General features: G+C 35.3%; 2 protein-coding genes across 2 annotated transcripts; both read left to right on the top strand.

The window, feature by feature from the left end:
• Positions 1 to 220: 220 nt before the first annotated feature.
• On the top strand, positions 221 to 6,373 carry asphd1 (aspartate beta-hydroxylase domain containing 1). Its single transcript, XM_067373278.1, has 6 exons — positions 221 to 286; positions 705 to 1,147; positions 1,256 to 1,462; positions 4,915 to 5,122; positions 5,217 to 5,330; positions 6,258 to 6,373. Exons 2-6 carry the CDS (start codon positions 722 to 724, stop codon positions 6,365 to 6,367), a joined length of 1,065 nt encoding a protein of 354 aa, XP_067229379.1. The 5' UTR covers positions 221 to 286; positions 705 to 721; the 3' UTR covers positions 6,368 to 6,373.
• Positions 6,374 to 9,910: 3,537 nt separating this feature from the next.
• cabp5b (calcium binding protein 5b) lies at positions 9,911 to 16,623 on the top strand. The gene is made up of 6 exons (XM_067373289.1): positions 9,911 to 9,958; positions 10,581 to 10,611; positions 12,295 to 12,438; positions 12,634 to 12,743; positions 12,836 to 12,983; positions 16,595 to 16,623. Exons 1-6 carry the CDS (start codon positions 9,911 to 9,913, stop codon positions 16,621 to 16,623), a joined length of 510 nt encoding a protein of 169 aa, XP_067229390.1.
• The last annotated feature ends 5,209 nt before the right edge of the window (positions 16,624 to 21,832 follow it).

Consider the following 21,832-nt stretch of genomic DNA (forward strand, 5'->3'; position numbering starts at 1 on the left):
CTTGCCCCAGCGGCACTCGGTTAGAAGCAAGAGGGTTAATAGTATTTTAAAATACAGCTAAACAACCCAGCAACGAGTGACTGGCTGATTCAGATGCGTCAGTACATGGACAAAGGTAATAAAAACATCTTCGGTCTGTTCCGTCAAGAAGGAGGAGTCGTTCTTCCATCCTTACGGAAGCATTGAATGCGGAATTTACTGTATTTCCAGGGCTGCAGATAAACAGAGGAAGGGACGTGGTGAGAACGAAGGGGGAAAGAGAGACTGAGTAAGACGTGGAGAAGTGGTAAGCGAATGCAGCACAGCTTCCTATTTAAAGTGTCCGAATGGTAACTTGTAGCCTAATGTTCGGTAAAAATCGGTTCTTTCCGTCGTCACGCTCTCTCCGGACATCCGTGTGAAATGTTTCAGCAACGTGAGTACTGAGAATGAAAGCGACCACACAAACTGACTGCAGCAGGAATCATTATGCAATAGAGCGAGAGTGAAGCCCTTGATATCTCCGAATTGATTCATATTCATTACCTGTGGTCAGCTGGATATTAATTATTGCTCATAAACACAGAGGAAGGGGAGTCGCGTAGCCAAAGTCTATTCATTTTACAGACTGAAAAAAGTCTCATGTAATGAGCACAAGTTCATGAATATCTTGATTAATGAATAATTTCTTTAACAATTCTTTCTTCAATTCTGTCTTGGTGAAGCTCACTCTCTCAGAATCATGTCCTGGTCTCTGGACTTGGTACCGCTTCCCCCATGTGCGTTGTTGGGTGGTCCTCCCCTCAGCGGGCTCCTTTGGACCGTCCTGCTCCTCTTCCTCTGGTACTGCTACCGTGTAGGTTCTGACCCACCATCCCACTCCGGAATGCTGAAAAGCAGCTCCAGCCGCTCCTCATTCTCTCGGTCATCCAGCCGTTCCCCGGTCGACCCTGGACACTCTGTCCCTAAAGCATCTGCGGCCATCACTATGGAGTCAGTGGAGGAAGAGGAGGGAACAGAGAGCTACTTGACGCCGGTGTTGAGCCATGCTCCGTTCCCTACCGACGCTGCAGCGGGAAGCAGGAAGTTGTATAGAGCACTACAGGAGTATGCCAAGCGCTACAGTTGGGCCGGCATGGGGCGAATTCACAAAGGCCTGCGCAATCAGGTCAGAGATGGGAAAAGTAGGATAACTTGAGGTTTACTTGCAGTTTCTTAAATATTTGTGTTGTAGCTTAAAATTCATGTCACTGCGTGTCCTTCAACTTCTGTCTAGGCCAGGAACAATGATCGCCCATCTATTCAGAAGCCTCATCTTTTCTACCTCCCAGATGTTCCCAGCATACCTTTCTTTCCCAGGGATGCTCATCGGCATGACATTGAGGTTTTGGAGGCCAGTTATCCCAAAATCCTTGCTGAGTTCCAGGCAGTGTACCAGAGGGGGATTGATACAAAGCTAGGGTGGAGTTACCAAGGACCAAAGGTGACTAAACATATTATTCTCAAGCAGCTGTTTGTGAATGTGTCAGAGTCACAGATGTAAAAGTTGCAGTAAAATATGTTAAAGGGTGAAAAATGAAATTTCTGCCATTAATTATTCACCCTCATGTCGTTAAACACCCTTCATTCATCTTCAGAACACAAATTAAGATATTTTTGATGAAATCCGAGAAGTTTCTGATCTCCAAGAGAAAGCAATGTAATTACCACATTCAGGTCCAGAAAGGGATTACAGTTTTTCTCAGTCGCTTTGGTACATTTCTCGAATCAAACTCACAATTTGCAAAACAGTAAGTGCATTTCTCAAAACAATTTGTACAAATAGCAAAACCCCATGGATAACCTGCAAAAGCCACTCTCTTACTCAAAATCCTTAGTTCATCTCTCAAAAGTAAATATCTGTGTCAATGAACATGTCAGTGCCATCAGAATGACAAGTCCTTGTGTCATTGTGTACGGATAAGACAGTCAAATTGTTTAGTCATGTTCTCAAAATAACGTTTACTCTGGAGGGACGTTCTGATGGAAACTATGGCTAAAGTTTTGATGACAATTATTGTCAATTATAAGTTACATCTTAGTGTATGTGTGAGTGTAATTGCAAGAGAATGGAAAAGATTCAAATTTACCCTCTTACTGTTTGTACTGTATTTTATTGACAGAACATGTCATTGAGTCATGTCGTTATTGAGTCATGTCATGTCGTCAAGATTCACCTGGGAGCAATTTACCAATTCAGAACAGATTTAGAAAAAAGTCTAATGGAAATATAGAAAGTATAGAAATATGCTTGACATATTATGATAACTTGTTCAACCATTTTGCATGTAAAGACTTATGCTATGAGCTTGTGCCTAAATGTTGTGGGGGGTGGGACTATTCAACAGAGACCCAATATAATACATTTTGATCAACATGACATAAGCAACTGATAATGTAGGAAACAACAGAGAATTGTACATAATCATTTGCATGGATGTACCAAAGCATTTGCAACTTGTTCAAAGAAATGAGAAACTGCTTTTTTGATGTGCACAAGTGACACAATGATGTGAGAATTGAACAGGTAGTTTTGAGATTTTCAATTCTGATCTGAGAAATGTACCAAAGCGACTGAGAAAAACTGTAAAGACATCATTACAGTTTTTCTCAGTCGCTTTGGTACATTTCTCAGATCAGAATTGAAAATCTCAAAACTACCTGTTCAATTCTCACATCATTGTGTCACTTGTGCACATCAAAAAAGCAGTTTCTCATTTCTTTGAACAAGTTGCAAATGCTTTGGTACATCCATGCAAATGATTATGTACAATTCTCTGTTGTTTCCTACATTATCAGTTGCTTATGTCATGTTGATCAAAATGTATTATATTGGGTCTCTGTTGAATAGTCCCACCCCCCACAACATTTAGGCACAAGCTCATAGCATAAGTCTTTACATGCAAAATGGTTGAACAAGTTATCATAATATGTCAAGCATATTTCTATACTTTCTATATTTCCATTAGACTTTTTTCTAAATCTGTCCTGAATTGGTAAATTGCTCCCAGGTGAATCTTGACGACATGACATGACTCAATAACGACATGACTCAATGACTCAATGACATGTTCTGTCAATAAAATACAGTACAAACAGTAAGAGAGTAAATTTGAATCTTTTCCATTCTTTTGCAATTACACTCACACATACACTAAGATGTAACTTATAATTGACAATAATTGTCATCAAAACTTTAGCCATAGTTTCCATCAGAACGTCCCTCCAGAGTAAACGGTTATATTGAGAACATGACTAAACAATTTGACTGTCTTATCCGTACACAATGACACAAGGACTTGTCATTCTGATGGCACTGACATGTTCATTGACACAGATATTTACTTTTGAGAGATGAACTAAGGATTTTGAGTAAGAGAGTGGCTTTTGCAGGTTATCCATGGTGTTTTGCTATTTGTACAAATTTGTTTTGAGAAATGCACTTACTGTTTTGCAAATTGTGAGTTTGATTCGAGAAATGTACCAAATCGACTGAGAAAAACTGTAAAATAGTCCACGTGACTGCAGTGGTTCAACCTTCATGTTATGAAGCGGCGAGAATTCTTTTTGTGTGCAAAAACAAAACAAAAATAACTTTATTCAACAATTTCTCCTCTTCCCTGTCAGTTTCATATGCTGTTTACATTGTATAGACAGTGCAGCGCTTCCTGGTTCTACGTCAAAACGGCGGCTCATTATTGGCCGGCTCCTGCTTCAGCATCACACACATGAGTAGTGCTGCTCACGTGAACAGCGTCGACCAATACTGAGCCGGCGTTCTGACGTAAACACTGAAGCTTGCACTGTCTATACAACATAAACATGATGAACAAGATGAACAAAGGTCTTACAGGTGTGGAACGACATGAGGGTGAGTAATTAATGACAGAAATGTCATATTTGGGAGAACTAACCCTTTAATTAGATTTTTATACATCTGCACAAACTATACAATCACAGTTCATCAGAATTGTGCAGTATTGTTCACAGATGAATTGAGAATGCCTTTTAAAAATCCAGATAGATAGATAGTTGATAGATGGACTGACTGACTGACTGACAGACAGACAGACAGACAGACAGATAGATAGATAGATAGATAGATAGATAGATAGATAGATAGATAGATAGATAGATAGATAGATAGATAGATAGATAGATAGATAGATAGATAGATAGATAGATAGATAGATAAGACAGACAGACAGACAGACAGACAGACAGATAGATAGATAGATAGATAGATAGATAGATAGATAGATAGATAGATAGATAAGACAGACAGACAGACAGACAGATAGATAGATAGATAGATAAGACAGACAGACAGACAGACAGACAGATAGATAGATAGATAGATAGATAGATAGATAGATAGATAGATAGATAGATAGATAGATAGATAGATAGATAGATAGATAGATAGATAGATGATAGCAATGAACACATCAAAATTGGTTTATAATTCCATGAAAATATCCTCCTTAGTTGCAGTGAAGTTTCTTCAAAGTATATCACTTAGTGTTTCACAGAAAACAACAACAGCAAGTGGGTTTAAAACCACACGAGGGAGTGAACTGACATTTTTATTTGTAGGTAAACAATCCACTTGTGTTCTGCATCACTCTGCTTCATCCAGCACGCACATTCAACAAGACTCATTCATTCTCTGGCTGCCCTTCTTGGCTTCTCTTAATATCTTCCAATCAATATCTGTACTGCACTGCTGTTAGGTATCTGTTTGCATTCAATTCATCATTCTCTCATAATAATCAGGTTATAAAAATGCTGTGTCTGTTACAAATGAGTTACAAAAGATTCCCAGCGGGTATATAAAGAAGGAGAATGTGTTGTGTGCATACGCATGTATGTTGAGCTCATGTATTCATCTCTCAGGGCCAGACAGTGTTCCCACTCTATACCGCTGGAGTGTGTGTGGCCAGTAACTGCCGTGCGTGTCCGTGTACATACCGAACCCTCCTCTCGCTCAGAACCTTCATCAGCAGTAACTCTCTGGGGTCTGCGGGCTTCTGGCTCTTGGGTCCAGGGGCCACACTGGGAGGGGCCTATGGCCCTACAAACACACGTCTGCGCTGCCATCTGGGTGAGTCACAACATATATATACACACCAGCACAGTATTTTTATTTTTTTTTCATGGAATTCCTCTCCATTGCAATTGCTGTGTCTCTGTGTCAGGTCTTCAGACGCCTGCTCAGTGTGAGCTGGTGGTGGGTGGGGAGCCTCAGTGTTGGTCAGAGGGACACTGCCTCCTTGTGGATGACTCTTTCCTGCACACCATCTCACATAATGGTCAGAGAACTATATTGTACAAACCCCATTACCCATAATATGCTGAATGACATAAAGCTAAATGGGAAGAGCTGCAACAGATCTATAATCAGCTCACCAAACCACAACAATAAAGATAATATACTTTCTGAAGATGAAGAATAGAGGGAAATCTGACTCCTCGCTTTCATAGATCAGAAAACTAAATGGATTTCTCAGTTATGCAAGAGTTATGTCAGTTATGCTATGCACTGGGGCGCCAGTGGCGGTCTTGGTCCACTTCTGGTCATAGATGGGACAAGACATGACCAAAGGGGGGAAAACACTTTTTAAGTATGTTACATATGTGTAAAATGGGGTTAGTTGAGTGTTACATAAGCAAAAATCTGAAAGGGCACATGGATAATTTTCATTGAGCATAGTGCTTCATTTTAATTTGTGTGTCAACTGGATCTCAGATTAAAAATAACTAAATAAAATCAAGAAATAAAATAATCACAAATTGTTATTGACATACACTACCATTCAAAGGATTGGGGTTGGTTTGTGCTCAACAAGGCTGCATTTTTTTTATCAATAATATTATGAAATATTATTACAATTTGACACAACTGTTTTCCTTTTTAATATTTTTAAAATGTAATTTATTCTTATGATGTCAAAGCTGAATTTTCAGCATCATTACCCAGTTTTCAGTGTCACATGATCCTTCAGAAATCATTTGGTGCTCAAGAAACATGTATTATTATTACTATGTTGAAAACAGTTGTGCTGCTTTTGTAACATTATAAATGTCTTTGCTATCACTTTTGCTCAATATAATGCATCCATGCTATATATATATATATATTTATATTTATATATATATATTTATATATATATATATATATATATTGAGATACTACAGAGATCTCAGGCGTAACCAACATTTTTCTGTTTGTCCTCTAGGGGGAGCTGAAGATGGTCCCAGAGTTATCTTCAGTGTGGATCTGTGGCATCCTAATGTGGCTGCAGCGGAGAGACAGGCTCTAGACTACATCTTTGCCCCTGAGCAGTAATTCCCAGGATGCACTGGTCAAACTCACTTTATGTCATAGCAAAATGCAGAAAATTGTTGTCGTTTTAAAGTTTGCAAAACATCTTTTGGTTTAGTTGAAAGTTCATACTGAAGGTATTTATGATTAACTACCACATATTTAATGTGTCTCTTTTGAAATGTTTTAGTCAGAGTGTATCATACAGATCAACAACATATCGACTATGTTGAGCCCTGAGCACACAGATACTGTGATGACACGTGAACAGTTTTCAAACTTCATATCTATATTTGACTTGTGCCTGTCTTGATAATCCCGCGCTCCTGTTCTTTCGTTTTTGTGCCTGATTACTCCTCCTGACCTCTCTGATGTATACTGTGATATATGGTTCTCCGTAAATACTGTACTGTACACGCGAATCACGGCTATGCTATAAATCTTCTTTTATTTCATCAGATGCCAATTTATTTTCAGACCTGTGAAGCACACCGAAGACAACATACTGTATATGACCGGACTACTTGCATGCGTCGTGAATTTTGATTGTGTTGCCAACAATGCACTTGATGACTGTCCTGCAAATCAAGTATGTATTCATCTGAGTTCAAATAAACCATTTTGTTAAATTTAAACTCTCTAGTCACTGATGACATTGGAGGGGGAGGAAGTATCGGTTTACATTCACCTTCACACACTCACAGCAGGACAGTTACACTCACTCAGCACCCAATCACAAACCTGGGTTCGGAGGTCTCCTCTGTCAGCAATTTTATCTTCCTGCATTGAACCCTGTGAGAGTAGAAGGACAGAAATGAAAGAGGATAGAATATCATGAAGGGGTAGAGGGATCTGTATACAATCAAACATGCATGAGAGACAGGGGCAAGATGACGAGACAGACATAAAGAGACACTGCTGGGATAATGTGTTTAAAAATAATGTGTGTGTGATGTAATGTGCGTTAGACAATCTGTTTAGAACTGGCATAATACACCAAAATGGCAAAAAAAAAAAAAAAAAAAAATCTTGTATTAAAAAGTGGTTGGTATTTCAACAGATGTTATAATCCCACCAGTTAATCTGACAATGTGCTTTAACACCGGATGCTGGACACACACAAAACAAGATTAAACAGCCATTATACTTTTCACACACACACACACACACACACACACACACACACACACACACACACACACACACACACACACACACACACACACAAGATGAATAAAAGCAGTAATAAAATATGCAGCAGGAAAGACTTTTACAGTATAACATTACACAAAAAAAATATTTTTTCTTTTTAATCAAAAAATCCTGAGAAAAATGCATCACAGTTTCTAGAAAAATATTCAGCATTCATTTTTTTTCAATGTTTTCAACACTGATAACAATAAGAAATGTTATTTGAAGGATCAGGTGACACTAAAGTAAATTCAGCTTTGCCATCACAGGAATAATAATAAAAAAAAAAAAGAAAACAGTTATTTTAATGTTATAATATTTCACAATATTACTGTTTTTACTGTATTTCTGATCAAATAAATGTAGCCTTGGTGAGCAGAAGAGACTCAATCTTACTGACCCTAAACTTTTGAATGGCATAATTATAATAATAAATAACATTTTACATTTTCATCATTTACTGTAATCTTTCTATATTCATAATTTATCATAAAAATAATTATAAACATAAGAGACAACCCTACCCCTAAAAACATTTAGATTTTGTTGTTTTCTCATGTTTTCAGATGCCACACGCACACATTCTCTCTACTCTCTCTCTCTCTGTTTTGAGTCATAGTTTTCTTGGCCTTGTTCTTTTTTTCCAACACGCTCTTGACCCAAATGTGTTGATTTCGAGAGAGGTGTTTCTAGTGTCCTCTCTCACTCTTATCTATAAATTAGTCATTTTATTTTGCCCTGTTTAGTGAGTTTAACAAAAAAAACAGACTAACAAATAATTTTGATGTCAAAACACAATTTTGCCATCAGTCTCCATAGTTACCGTGAGTTTTTATCCTCATAGACATTTCTGTTTATCTATTTGCGTTTCACATCTCTTGTCTTCAAGCTGTTTCAGAGACAGCTATAATGATGTCATTCTTCCTCTTTTATCCACATCCTCTCCAAATATCTTTCCATCTGCTCCTTCTTGTAGTTATTTTTCTCATTCTGTCATATGAGCATTTGATTTTTTTCTTCTATTCTAATCCTCAGTTCTTCTAATCTCAGTTCCACTATCTCTCTCTCTCTGTCTGTGGAATGGCCTGTTAAGCAGTAATCTTAGCAGACAGCACTAGTAATGGTGGCGAGTGCAGAGAGCTCTGGGATTACTGGCCTACTCTTATGCAAACACATTTCAGGATTCATGAAAATGCTTAGCATTAGCAATTTATGTAACAAACGAATCATGTATGTATGCATGCATTGAAATGTACTGATACAGCCAAACACGATGACGCTGTAGTACGTCATTAAATTCAGTCCTTATATAAAACACATACTGTACTGTACACACATGTGCATTTATGATACATTTGCATCTGAAGTAAAAGCAGAACACTACTGCCCCGAAGAGCATTTAAGGTAACCTCGTTTTGCGCTTTTGGCAAAAAATAATTTAAATGTAATAATACATAATTTATTAAGATTTTAAGTGCATTACATCTTGATATTAGTTCATCTTAATTTATTATAAATTAATGCAGATTTAAAAAACATTTAACATGCATTAACATCCAGAGTATAAAAATCAGAGGGAAAAACTATAAATAAAATAAAACAAAATGTCAGTAATTTGCAGTCACTTTGCCTAGTTCTGCTTAGAAAGCTGTATTTGATTTCTCTCTCGCTCTCCCACTGTCACTTACTCATTCATGCGTTTATTCTCTGACTCGCTCCCTCCCTCTGTATGGTTTAATCATTCAGGAGCTGCTGACTGACAGTGAGAAAGGTTTGCTCTGAACTGAAGAACAGGAGGAAAAAAGAGTTGGCTGACAGAAGCAGAACAAAACAAGAGAGGACTGAGCTTCTTCCACTCCTTCCTGTGAGAACAGGTGAGGGAATCAATGTTTGTGTTAGAAACTTCAGAATTGCAATATAAATGGTTGATTTCTGTGTATACAATTGTTTTATTACGTGGAAAAATATATATATATATATTTAGGCACAGGTCTATTTTAATGTTATCGTACTACATATTTTATGCATATTAATTCTGTTAATAAGGTTTTATATAGTAAAATATAAGTACACACACAATTATATAAGATGTTCTCTGTTTTATTTAAGAAATGCCTCATAGGAATATGCCAGATTATAATTGATATTTATAACGAATAAATAAATATAGCAAAAAAATATATATATTTGAAATACCAGCAGTGGCATGTTGAGACGATTCTTGCTGCAAACTTGTTATGACAATTTGGTATTATATTTAATAGTTGCAAAGTTACTTTAAGTAATGTTTATGCTGTCACAATACAAATTACAGTATATTCAATATCTGAACATTTTTAAAGACACACAGAAGACGTACAGAAGAGGCTGTCAGAAATGAGTCTGGGGCCGGCGTGCATTTTCCTAAGAGGATCTAAAAACATTGTAAGTCTCTTTGGCTTTTATATATAGTTGTCTCTAGTTATCTATCCATATATATATATATATACATACAGTCAAACCAAAAATCATTTAGACATTTATGATGTTTTTGATTTATTTTTGTAGTGGGTGCAGGACAAACTGTGACATATTATACCCAAACATTCTTCATACAGTGGACTACCAGTAAAATTAATAAAAATTTTGGATTTACCAAAAATTATTCAGACACTTTGACCTGACCATTTTTTGCTTTAGTGTTATCTGAAATAATTAAGATAATTTTTTTTCTGACACAGTTTAACTCTGAGACCTTGTCATATTTATAGTGAATAAACTGTATTAATGAATGAAATCTTCAAGATGTTAAATTTAGGTTCGACTGTAAATATATATATATTGATTCTGTCTAGCAGAGGAATGACCTCGCTTATGCTTTTGGATATGAGAGATTAATGAGTGCTTGCAGGAAATATAATGATATCTATCTGAGAGAGTGAGTTCAAAATCAATGCTAAGACATCAACAACATAATGTTGTTGCTCAGTTGTGCTGAATCCAAAAATGTGAGTAAATTTGTAAAAATGATGCACATATAAGGAACCCTAACTGTGCTGTTTTACAGGAGCGTCCGCTCGCTGATGAGGAGATAGACGGTAAGGACGTTTGTTTTACTCTAAAATAAAATACAAATTAAATTGTTTTTAAGATTTGAAAAAGATATAATATTTACATTTAACAGAGTCACTGATTATTTATGGAAAATGAATTAAGGTGTCTGCTTCAGAGATAATATGTGCTTTTATTATGTGTTTTGATGTGATGACAATTAAAACAACTGATTGGCTACCGTTTCCAAGATATTTAAGAGTTTACCTTTTACGTCTATGTACTGCATATTGTGTAGACAGTACCTGTCACCTGTCCTGTTTATGAAACACTTTAAAAATCAGCAAAAGTTTTTAAAAATTAAACAAAAGCCAAATAAACTATTAAGTACATAGTTTACTCCTGTTCAGTGTCTGCTCAGCACTTCTTGGCTTGTCTATATTCATTAAATGGAGCATCTCTTGTCACTATCCAGCAATAGCATGCAAGCATTGATGGATCCATTTAAAGTTACGATTACGAGGCATCTCTGCTCACTAAACAGAACAGAAATATGCCCCTTTGCAAACAGCCCTGCAAAGTTTAGCTTCAACCGTAATTAAACACGCCTGATCCAGCTCATCAAGTCCTTCAGGCATATTTGAAAACTACAGGTATGTGTGTAGGAACTGAACTTTGTAGGAACTGAGTTTTGCACCCCTGCTGTATGATTTCTAGAGCTGATATAGGGAAATTCGTTCAGCAGTGTGATGTAGGCATCATCCATGATTTCTGTATAACATGATGCAATTCATATCATGTTTGGTGTAATACAGCTTCAGATTGCATCACTCATTGTTCTTCCTAAAAAGCAAGTATGTTTATATCCAATCATAGATTTATCAAAGATGTATTTTAGTCATTTCTGGTTTAATGTGAGATTTCCCTTTATAACTCACTCATTCTCCATCATTCCCAAGTCAAGGGTCGAATTAAGGCTACTGAGTCTGACCAATAACTTATCTTGAAAACTAGAGCCAATCAACAATTTTAAGCATCATTTTCATTCTCAGTGACCCAGAATTAGTCAATTTTGAGTACATGTATTTCAGAAGCATTTTGGCTGTAAATTAGTGTTATTTATTTTATTAAACTGATTATTTCTTTTCTAATGTTCACCTCCACATTTCTGGTTCATTTACATAACCAGATTGCATAACCTTACAGAATAAAATGAATGCAAACTAGCTGTGAAATGCCAAATGCCAATGCAATTCAATGAACAGTCAATAAATCTGAGAGTACCACTGAAACTTTTCTAATTTAATATAACGTTTGCATTGTTAATACAATATTTTCATCAATTAAAGTGAAAAATCAACATGAATAGTATTTGGTTTGTCCCCTTTTGCTTTAATGACAGAAGCACGTGAGCATCTTGAGCTTCAAAAGAGGAGAGAACATTGCCATCTGATCATACATGGTCAAATGATCAATGTCACAGATTTACTTATTTTAATTAGTAACTTTTCTTAGCCAAAAATTGTTAAAAGTCCTACACCTTATATATATATATATATATATATATATATATATATATATATATATATATATATATATATATATATATATATATATATTTCTAGGTTTAAATGAAATAACGATAATAAATCCCAGACTCTTCAATGTATCTAAAGAGTTTGTCATGTACCCAAAACTCTGGTAATTAAATTGTCTTGTGTGTGTTGCAGAGCTGCGCGAGGCGTTCGCCGAGTTTGATAAGGATAAGGATGGTCTGATCAGCTGTAAAGATCTGGGCAACCTGATGAGGACGATGGGCTACATGCCCACGGAGATGGAACTGCTTGAACTTAGCCAGAACATCAACATGAAACGTAAGACATTTGTCCTCTTCCCCTCTCGGTTTCACATATGTGCTAGCAGCTGTTTTGAGATTTGATGCACATCCATTCAAACACTGAAACACTGTAGATTAATCTCTTAATCCATGGATGTTCCATCTATTTATTTATCATGTGTTGATCACATAGATCTCTGCTCATCTTTATTCTCTATATCCTCTTTTTCAGTTGGAGGAAGTGTAGATTTTCAGGATTTTGTTGACCTCATGGCCCCAAAGCTTTTGGCAGAAACGGCTGGAATGATCGGACTGAAAGAGTTGAAAGATGCATTTAAAGAGGTAAAGAAATATACATTTATTTAATTCAATTTGCCAAACATATTTCCAATTAAAAGCATAAATGAGTGTAATCTTTCTATATATTTGTGTAGTTTGACATGGACGGTGACGGCTCTATCACCACCGAAGAGCTGAGGCATGCAGTGCTAAAGCTGCTAGGTGAAAACACAAACAAGAAGGAAATAGAAGCCGTGGTCCGAGAAGCAGACAACAATGGAGACGGAACCGTTGATTTTGAAGGTAAAATAGATTAATATTTCAACAAATAATAATGTAGACGGCATTTTTTTTTTCAACAAAGATCTAATTTAGCAGTGGTTCTCATTGTCCAATACAATTCAAAGCTATTTCCTCTTGCTTTTCTGCTGTCATTTTGTCAATGCTGCTTGTTTTCAAACTTTTTAGTAACAAACAGAAACTGTGAGTGTTAATATCAGTGGTGGACAGAGTACACAAATCAAGTACTTGAGTAGCTACTCTAGTAAAAGTATTAATTAGGCCTGCTCCTTTTTAATTTTGCTTGAGTAAAAGTACAAAAGTACTAGTTTTAATGAACTTAAGTATAAAAACTAAAAGTTAGCCTGCTAGATATGTTCATTTATTTTGCAATTTTATGTACTACATAGGCCTACTGCTCAAAATACGTCACATATAGGGCAAAATGTGTTAACATTTTAAGAATGCTAAATATTAGTTTTTCATTCACTTTTATTCAATTATCAATTCAAAAATTCATTCAATTTTATTTGAAACTGCTACGGCAGCAGGGAAGATGGGCATTCATTTGCGTTATTTTAAAGTTATGTTTCGTTTTTACCTAAAACCTACCTTTCAGAGGGATAAAACACAAATTTGGACACGTCCTTTCAAGTATTTTATACAATGGGCTTAAAGGGGACATAACATGAAAATCTGACTTTGTTCATGTTTAAGTGCTATAATCTGGTCCCTGGTACATCTACCAACCCAGAAAACGTGAAAAAGGACAATCCAGTAACTTTGTTTTGGTAAGCCTTTCTCTGCAAGCATGTGAAAAAACGAGCTGCTAAGATTTCGCTCCCCTTAGTGATGTAGGAAGGGGATCTTATTATAATATTACCGCCCCTTAAGCTGCTTGTTTCCACCCATGGCGCCATCATTTTGTTTTCGCAAAAGACAATGGTGTACCAGTTCTAACGCCATGGCAAAACACGCAACTAAGGGGGTGAGGCCATGTTGGGCTGCTTTAGACAAAAGGAAGAACACAGAAATGTCCAGATGCATTCTGAAAGTTGTAACTTCCTCCTGAGTCTCTCCATCAGTGTCCGACTCTGGTTTGAACAATGTAACACCATTACTGACAGTCCTCATTTTGTCTGCGTGAGATTCTCCAGCTTTGTTGTTGTCGAGTAACTGAAGCACCAGCTGTTAAAACTCCGCCCTCTTCTGGAAAGCTGGCCAGGAGCAGCAGCTCATGAAGCTCCCTGCCCCCTTGTCAGAAGAGGGCGGAGTTTTAACAGCTGGTGCTTCCAGTAGCCCCTCACTGCAGAACACACAAGATCCAGAGGGTGGAGATGGGTAAGTTTAGGGATATGTAAAGTGGGAGGAGTTGGAACCAGATCCAGGAGGTGGAGACGGGTAGGTTTAGATCCAGGGGTGGAGACGGGTAGGTTTAGATCCAGGGGTGGAGACGGGTAGGTTTAGATCCAGGGGTGGAGACGGGTAGATTTAGATCCAGGGGTGGAGACGGGTAGATTTAGGGATATGTAAAGTGGGAGGTGTTGGAACCAGATCCAGGAGGTGGAGACGGGTAGGTTTAGATCCAGGGGTGGAGACGGGTAGGTTTAGATCCAGGGGTGGAGACGGGTAGGTTTAGATCCAGGGGTGGAGACGGGTAGATTTAGATCCAGGGGTGGAGACGGGTAGGTTTAGGGATATGTAAAGTGGGAGGTGTTGGATCTAGATCCAGGGGGTGGAGAAGGGTAGGTTTAGATCCAGGGTGGAGACGGGTAGGTTTAGGGATATGTAAAGTGGGAGGTGTTGGATCTAGATCCAGGGGGTGGAGAAGGGTAGGTTTAGATCCAGGGTGGAGACGGGTAGGTTTAGGGATATGTAAAGTGGGAGGTGTTGGATCTAGATCCAACCTCACCCCCTGGATCTCGTGTTCTGCAGTGAGTACCATCTCCGTACTTTGGTTACTTAACAACAACAAAGCTGGAGAATCTCACGCAGCCAAAAATGAGGATTGTCAGTAACGATGTTCAGCCTTACATTGTTCAAACCGGAGTCGGACACTGATGGAGAGACTCAGGAGGAAGTTAAGACTTTTAGAATGCAAATGGACATTTCTGAATGGTTAGTGGATAAATTTATGTAGTTGCCTTGGAGTTAATTCAACTCATCGACTAGCATGTGCCATCATGTTAATCTTTTGTGCAAAACTTGTATGGACACCCTACATAGTGTACCTGTTTGCCATACAGAGCCATACACACCAGTTTAAAGTTTGTGATTGCTATCAAATGCTATGAATGGTCTAATATTTTTTCCCAAAATTTAGCAATTTCCTTTTTTAGCAATCAAGCTTGCCAGCTATTCAACTTGCAGGCTATCCAAGCTAAGAGACTCTAAATAGTGTTCTGTGCTCATCTGTGCAGCCAACGACAGAAGAGTTAGCATACTTTTGCCATGGCCCTAGAACTGGTACACCGTTTTTGCTTGTGAAAACAAAATGACGGTGCCGTGGGTGGAAATGTGCAGATTAAGTGAAGTTCCTAAACGTAATTTAGGGAGGAGCGAGCCCATCTAATCTTCCAATCAACAGCCAGAGTATATAAGCAGCTGCTTACCTCTCTTCAGTCTCAGCTGTTTCAGCATCCCTCCACCTCCCCAAACTCCACCTTCATTTCAGGTACCTTGCCCTATGTAATCACATCCTATATTTATTCACTGGGGGGTGTATCAGAGCTCGAGTTGAAGATGCTTCATCAAGCCCCTCCTCAGTGGACAGCAAGCCAAATTAGCTAACCTAATATCCTAAAGATTATATGGGCAAACGAACTCGTTAAGGGGCAATAATATTATAATACGATCCCCTTCCTATGTCACAAGGGAATCAAAATCTGAGCGGCTCATTTTTTCACATGCTTGCAGAGATAGGCTTGCCAAAACATAATTACTGGGTTGTTCTAGTTTAGCACTTCCACACATCTATAATACACACAGATCTATAGTAGAACCTTTTCACATGCGGAAATTCATGCAAAAGGATCTTTAAACACCATATGCTGGACTGACCTTGTGCAGTAATTACTGAAGCTTTGAGAACGTTCTTTAATATATTAACATTGGAGCAGCGGAGGTGTTTCAGTAATTAAACTAACAAGACATAAGAGATCCAACACCTTGTAGCCTACAGCTGCACTATCATTCACTGTAGGCCCAGAGGAAACAGCGGGTCATGGATGTATAAAGTGACCATTTTAACTCAAACCTGCCATGAGCACATGCTCTCACGTGTCTCAATGCATGAAAACATCATAACTCAATATAATATAATATAATATAATATAATATAATATAATATAATATAATATAATATAATATAATATAATATAATATAATATAATATAATATAATATAATATAATATAATATAATGTAGAATATCTATATATAAAATATATAAGAATTCATAGAAAATGCAAATATGATGCTGACTGATGGGAAATGAGAACTAAAGATATCAATAACGCATTTTAGGTTGTTGATAGTTATTATGGACTGGATACTATAAAAACAATCTCACTTTATATCAGTTTTAACTCTAGTTAAAACTTTTGCTTTGCTTTTTTCCCCCTCTCTCTCCTTTAGAGTTTGTCAAAATGATGTCTAAAAATTGAGAATATACCTGAGACGTTAAAGAAGGCCTGAGAAAAATCATTCCAGAGACGAAAAATTCTGCATCAGAGACTCAACAGACGGTCAATAAAGTCACTGGCTACAGTACTATGCATATGGAAAAAAGTATTTTATACTACTTTGTTTGTGTATTTATATCTTACTGTTTGTTTTGCTTTGTTGTTACATGACCTCAAACACTGAATCAACAAACTCTGTAAAAGATAATAATGCCATATATTAATATTATGTAACACATATTTCAGTGTATGTCTGATATATATGTTCAGTAGAGGATTTTGTCTTTCATTGGACATGCATACTTGAACTTTTGGCATAAAACCAAGTTAAAAAGTCTCTCGGACTGTTATTATTTTTTGCATTAGTGTGTATGTTCTGATATTGTTGTAATTTGATCATCTAGGCTTTAGTTAAGCTCATCAGTGAAAAGGACATCAGGAAACTGGACCACAGTCTATCCTCTCTCTAATTCTGTATTGCATCAGTGTGTATCTGTACATTTTTACACATATACATTTTAAACAGAAAGAGCATTAGAATCAGTGAATATTATGAAAGAAATAGTCTGCTATAATCTGCCTGTAATTTCTGGAAGCAAGTTCAATCGACATTTACCTGAATTAAAGTAGCGGCCACTTTCTACCAAAGCAACAAATAAGAGTGATACAAACAAATGATATGAGACAGTGTACTGACTTAGAAATTTTGACCAGTCTTGAAGAAAAAACTTAGCTGAAAGTGAGATGTTTCTTCTTTTTTTAGTGAATAGACACCCCTCCAAATCATTGAATTCAGTTGTTCAGGTATATAAAATAGGCATGCAGACTGCTTCTACAAACATTTGTGAAAGAAAGGGTCAGTGAATTCAAGCGTGGTATCATGATAGGTTGCCACCTGTGCAATAAGTCCATTCGTGAAATTTCCTCATACTAAATATTCCACGGTCAACTGTTAGTGGTATCGTAACCAGAGGTGGGTAGTAACGAAGTACATTTCGTTACATTTACTTGAGTATTTTTTTGGAGAATTTGTACTTTTTATTGTAGATTTAAATGTGGATACTTTTACTTTAACTTGAGTACATTTCTAATGAAAAATCTGTACTTTTACTTAGCTACGTTGGGCGACGTTCCTCTCGTTACTTTATTTTAATGCAATACATGTTAAGAAATGTGTAGTTTATTCCAAGCGCGCTCTCTTTTTTCATGAACGATGCCCCATTCACAAATGAATCACTCTTTTGAGTCGATTCTGTTCTTGATCACAAACAAGTTGGGAAAACTGTCTAAATTGGTTAGCGAATCCATTTGAATGATTTGTTCAGTTCCTGCACGCACTGAATCATCTGAAGCGGTTTCTCACTCGAAGCGTTGGATGAAGTGGCAGTGGACCTCCAGTCAATTAAAAGCAAATCTGCATATGCATCCTATTGTTTGCCAGCGATGAAGATCTTTGAAATGCAGTAGGACAGAAATCATTTATTAATAGAATTTCTTGGTAAAGACTGGTACAGTTAACACAGCAATGTGAAAAAATCTCAAGTAACCTAAAATGTGCTCAATTTAGTGACTGAACTGCTTGTTTTCAAAAATATGATTTAATATATCACTAAGTTACATCAAGGGTCAAATAAAATAGAAATGGCACATTAAAGTTAAAATTGAATGATAAAACCATTTTTTGTCTGTGTGTTTACATTCATTGTACAGGTCTGATATAAAGAATGTTTTTGCTCAGGTTGCCAAAATGTGCGCTTAATAGAGAAAAGTTTTGCTCAGCGAGAAAAAAAAATTAGAGGGAACATTGTACACAAGATGATATTTCAAATAAACACTGTTCTTTTGAACTATTTATTCATCAAAGAATCCTGAAAAAAAAATCTATTTTGTAAAATTGTACACAACATTTCTTGAGCATCAAATCATCATATTAGAATGATTTCTGAAGGATCATGTGACACTGAAGACTGGAATAATGATGCTGAAAATTCAGCTTTGCCAACACAAGAATAGATTACATTTTCAAATATTTTAAAATAGAAAACAGTCATTTTAAATTGTAATAATATTTCACAATATTAAGATTATATGATTATAAGATTATATGGTAAGCAACTCTCGTAATCAATGGGTTGGATGTAGGAGAAATGAGCAGGAATAAAGATCTGAGCGACTTTGACAAGGGCTAAATGGACTACTATAGGGGAAAAAAATACTATGGTTGTCAATGGTGGTGAGATCTGCTTGGTTACTGACATTCTTCCAAATATCTAAATTGAGGCAGAGTAAATGATGACAGAATTGTAACTTTTGGGTGAACTATCACTTTAAATAACATCCATGATTTTTCAGTCAGACTAAAGCTGATAATGCTTTTCTTCGAACTTCATGGCACATCTGCTCAGCTCACACTTCTCTGGCTGGTTTGCTAAGTCTGTGCTACTTCTAACAAACATCTGTTCCATGATGAACCTCTGTGCAGCCAGCAGCCTTACAACAACAACAACAACAACAACAATAAAAAGACTATACGTCTTAACTATCCAAAACCTTGCACTCTTTTAATACAGTGAACAACAGTTATCTCCTTACCTGCAATTAACCTCATCTTTTGTTCCTTATCTAGAAAGGCAACAGCTCATAAACCTCTGTGCCAGATGTGCGGACTGACCTTGCTAAGCCATTAATGACATCCGGTCTGTTTCTATTGAAATGCTATGTAGCGAATGGAAGACGAGCACAAACAGCATTACATCATAACCAGTACGTTTGGGTTCATATAGCTTAGAAGGCTTAATTGCATTGATGTGATTATTTAAATGATTCTGAACAGGGTATCTAGGATTATGTATGGGTCTGGTGCCCATGGAGTCAGTAGATAAAGATTTCTCTTTATCTACTTGATAAATTCTCTTGAACCTTTTTTTAACTGACAAAAGTACAAAGAAAAGATTTCCTACGGACGAGGATTAGGGCCAAGCAATAATAAAAAAATAAAACCATCTCGAGAGTAAACTCGTTAAATTTTGAGAAAAAAGTCGAGATAAAATGTTGAGAATAAACTCGTTAAATTACGAGAACAAATTTGTTAAATTACGACTTTTTTCCCATAATTTAATGACTTTATTCTCATAATTTAATTACTTTATTCTCATAATATAATGACTTTATTCTCAACATTTTATCTAGAATTTTTTCTCGTAATTTAACGACTTTTTTCTCATAATTTAATTACTTTATTCTCAACATTTTATCTCGACTTTTTTCTCGTAATTTAACGACATTTTTCTTATAATTTAATGAATTTGTTCTCATAATTTAATGACTTTATTCTCATAATTTAATGACTTTATTCTCAACATTTTATCTCGAACTTTTTCTCGAAATTTAATGACATTTTTCTCATAATTTAACAAATTTGTTTTCGTAATTTAACAACTTTTTTCTCATAATTTAATGACTTTATTCTCATAATTTAATGACTTTATTCTCATAATTTAATTACTTTATTCTCAACATTTTATCTCGACTTTTTGTTCAAAATTTAACGATTTTTTTCTTATAATTTAACGACTTTTTTCTCATAATTTAATGACTTTATTCTCATAATTTAATGACTTTATTCTCAACATTTTATCTAGAATTTTTTCTCGAAATTTAACAACATTTTTCTCATAATTTAATGACTTTATTCTCATATTTAATGACTTTATTCTAAACATTTTATCTTGAATTTTTTCTCGAAATTTAACAACATTTTTCTCATAATTTAACGACTTTTTCTCATAATTTAATTACTTTATTCTCATAATTTAATGACTTTATTCTCAACATTTTATCCCGAACTTTTTCTCAAAATTTAACGACATTTTTCTCATAATTTAACGAATTTGTTCTCGTAATTTAACGACTTTTTTTCATAATTTAATGACTTTATTCTCATAATTTAATGACTTTATTCTCAACATTTTATCTCGACTTTTTTTCAAAATTTAACGACTTTTTTCTCATAATTTAACGACTTTTTTCTCATAATTTAATGACTTTATTCTCATATTTAATGACTTTATTCTAAACATTTTATCTTGACTTTTTTTTCAAAATTTAACAACATTTTTCTCATAATTTAACGATTTTTTTCTCATAATTTAACGACTTTTTTCTCATAATTTAACGACTTTTTTCTCATAATTTAATGACTTTATTCTCAACATTTTATCTTGACTTTTTTCTCGAAATTTTGCGACATTTTTCTCATAATTTAACGAATTTGTTCTCGTAATTTAACGACTTTTTTCTCATAATTTAATGACTTTTTTCTCATATTTAATGACTTTATTCTAAACATTTTATCTAGACTTTTTTTTCAAAATTTAACATTTTTCTCATAATTTAACGATTTTTTTCTCATAATTTAACGACTTTTTTCTCATAATTTAATGACTTTATTCTCAACATTTTATCTCGACTTTTTTCTTGAAATTTTGCGACATTTTTCTCATAATTTAACGAATTTGTTCTTGTAATTTAACGACTTTTTTCTCATAATTTAATGACTTTTTTCTCATAATTTAATGACTTTATTCTCAACATTTTATCTCGACTTTTTTTTCAAAATTTAACGACTTTTTTCTCATAATTTAACGAATTTGTTCTCGTAATTTAACGACTTTTTTCTCATAATTTAATGACTTTATTCTCATAATTTAATTACTTTATTCTCAACATTTTATCTCGACTTTTTTTTCAAAATTTAACGACTTTTTTCTCATAATTTAACTATTTTTTTCCTCATAATTTAACGACTTTTTTCTCATAATTTAATTACTTTTTTCTCATATTTAATGACTTTATTCTCAACATTTTATCTCGAGTTTTTTTTTCAAAATTTAACGACATTTTTCTCATAATTTAACGATTTTTTTCTCATATTTAACGACTTTTTTCTCATAATTTAATGACTTTATTCTCAACATTTTATCTCAACTTTTTTTCTCGAAATTTTGCGACATTTTTCTCATAATTTAATGAATTTGTTCTCATAATTTAATGACTTTTTTCTCAACATTTTATCTCAACTTTTTTCTCGAAATTTTGCAACATTTTTCTCTTAATGAATTTGTTCTCGTAATTTAATGACTTTTTTCTCAACGTTTTATCTCGACTTTTTTCTGGAAATTTAACGAGTTTT

The sequence above is a fragment of the Chanodichthys erythropterus genome, chromosome 3 (genome assembly GCF_024489055.1).
Source record: "Chanodichthys erythropterus isolate Z2021 chromosome 3, ASM2448905v1, whole genome shotgun sequence".
NCBI classification, from domain to species: Eukaryota; Metazoa; Chordata; class Actinopteri; order Cypriniformes; family Xenocyprididae; genus Chanodichthys; species Chanodichthys erythropterus.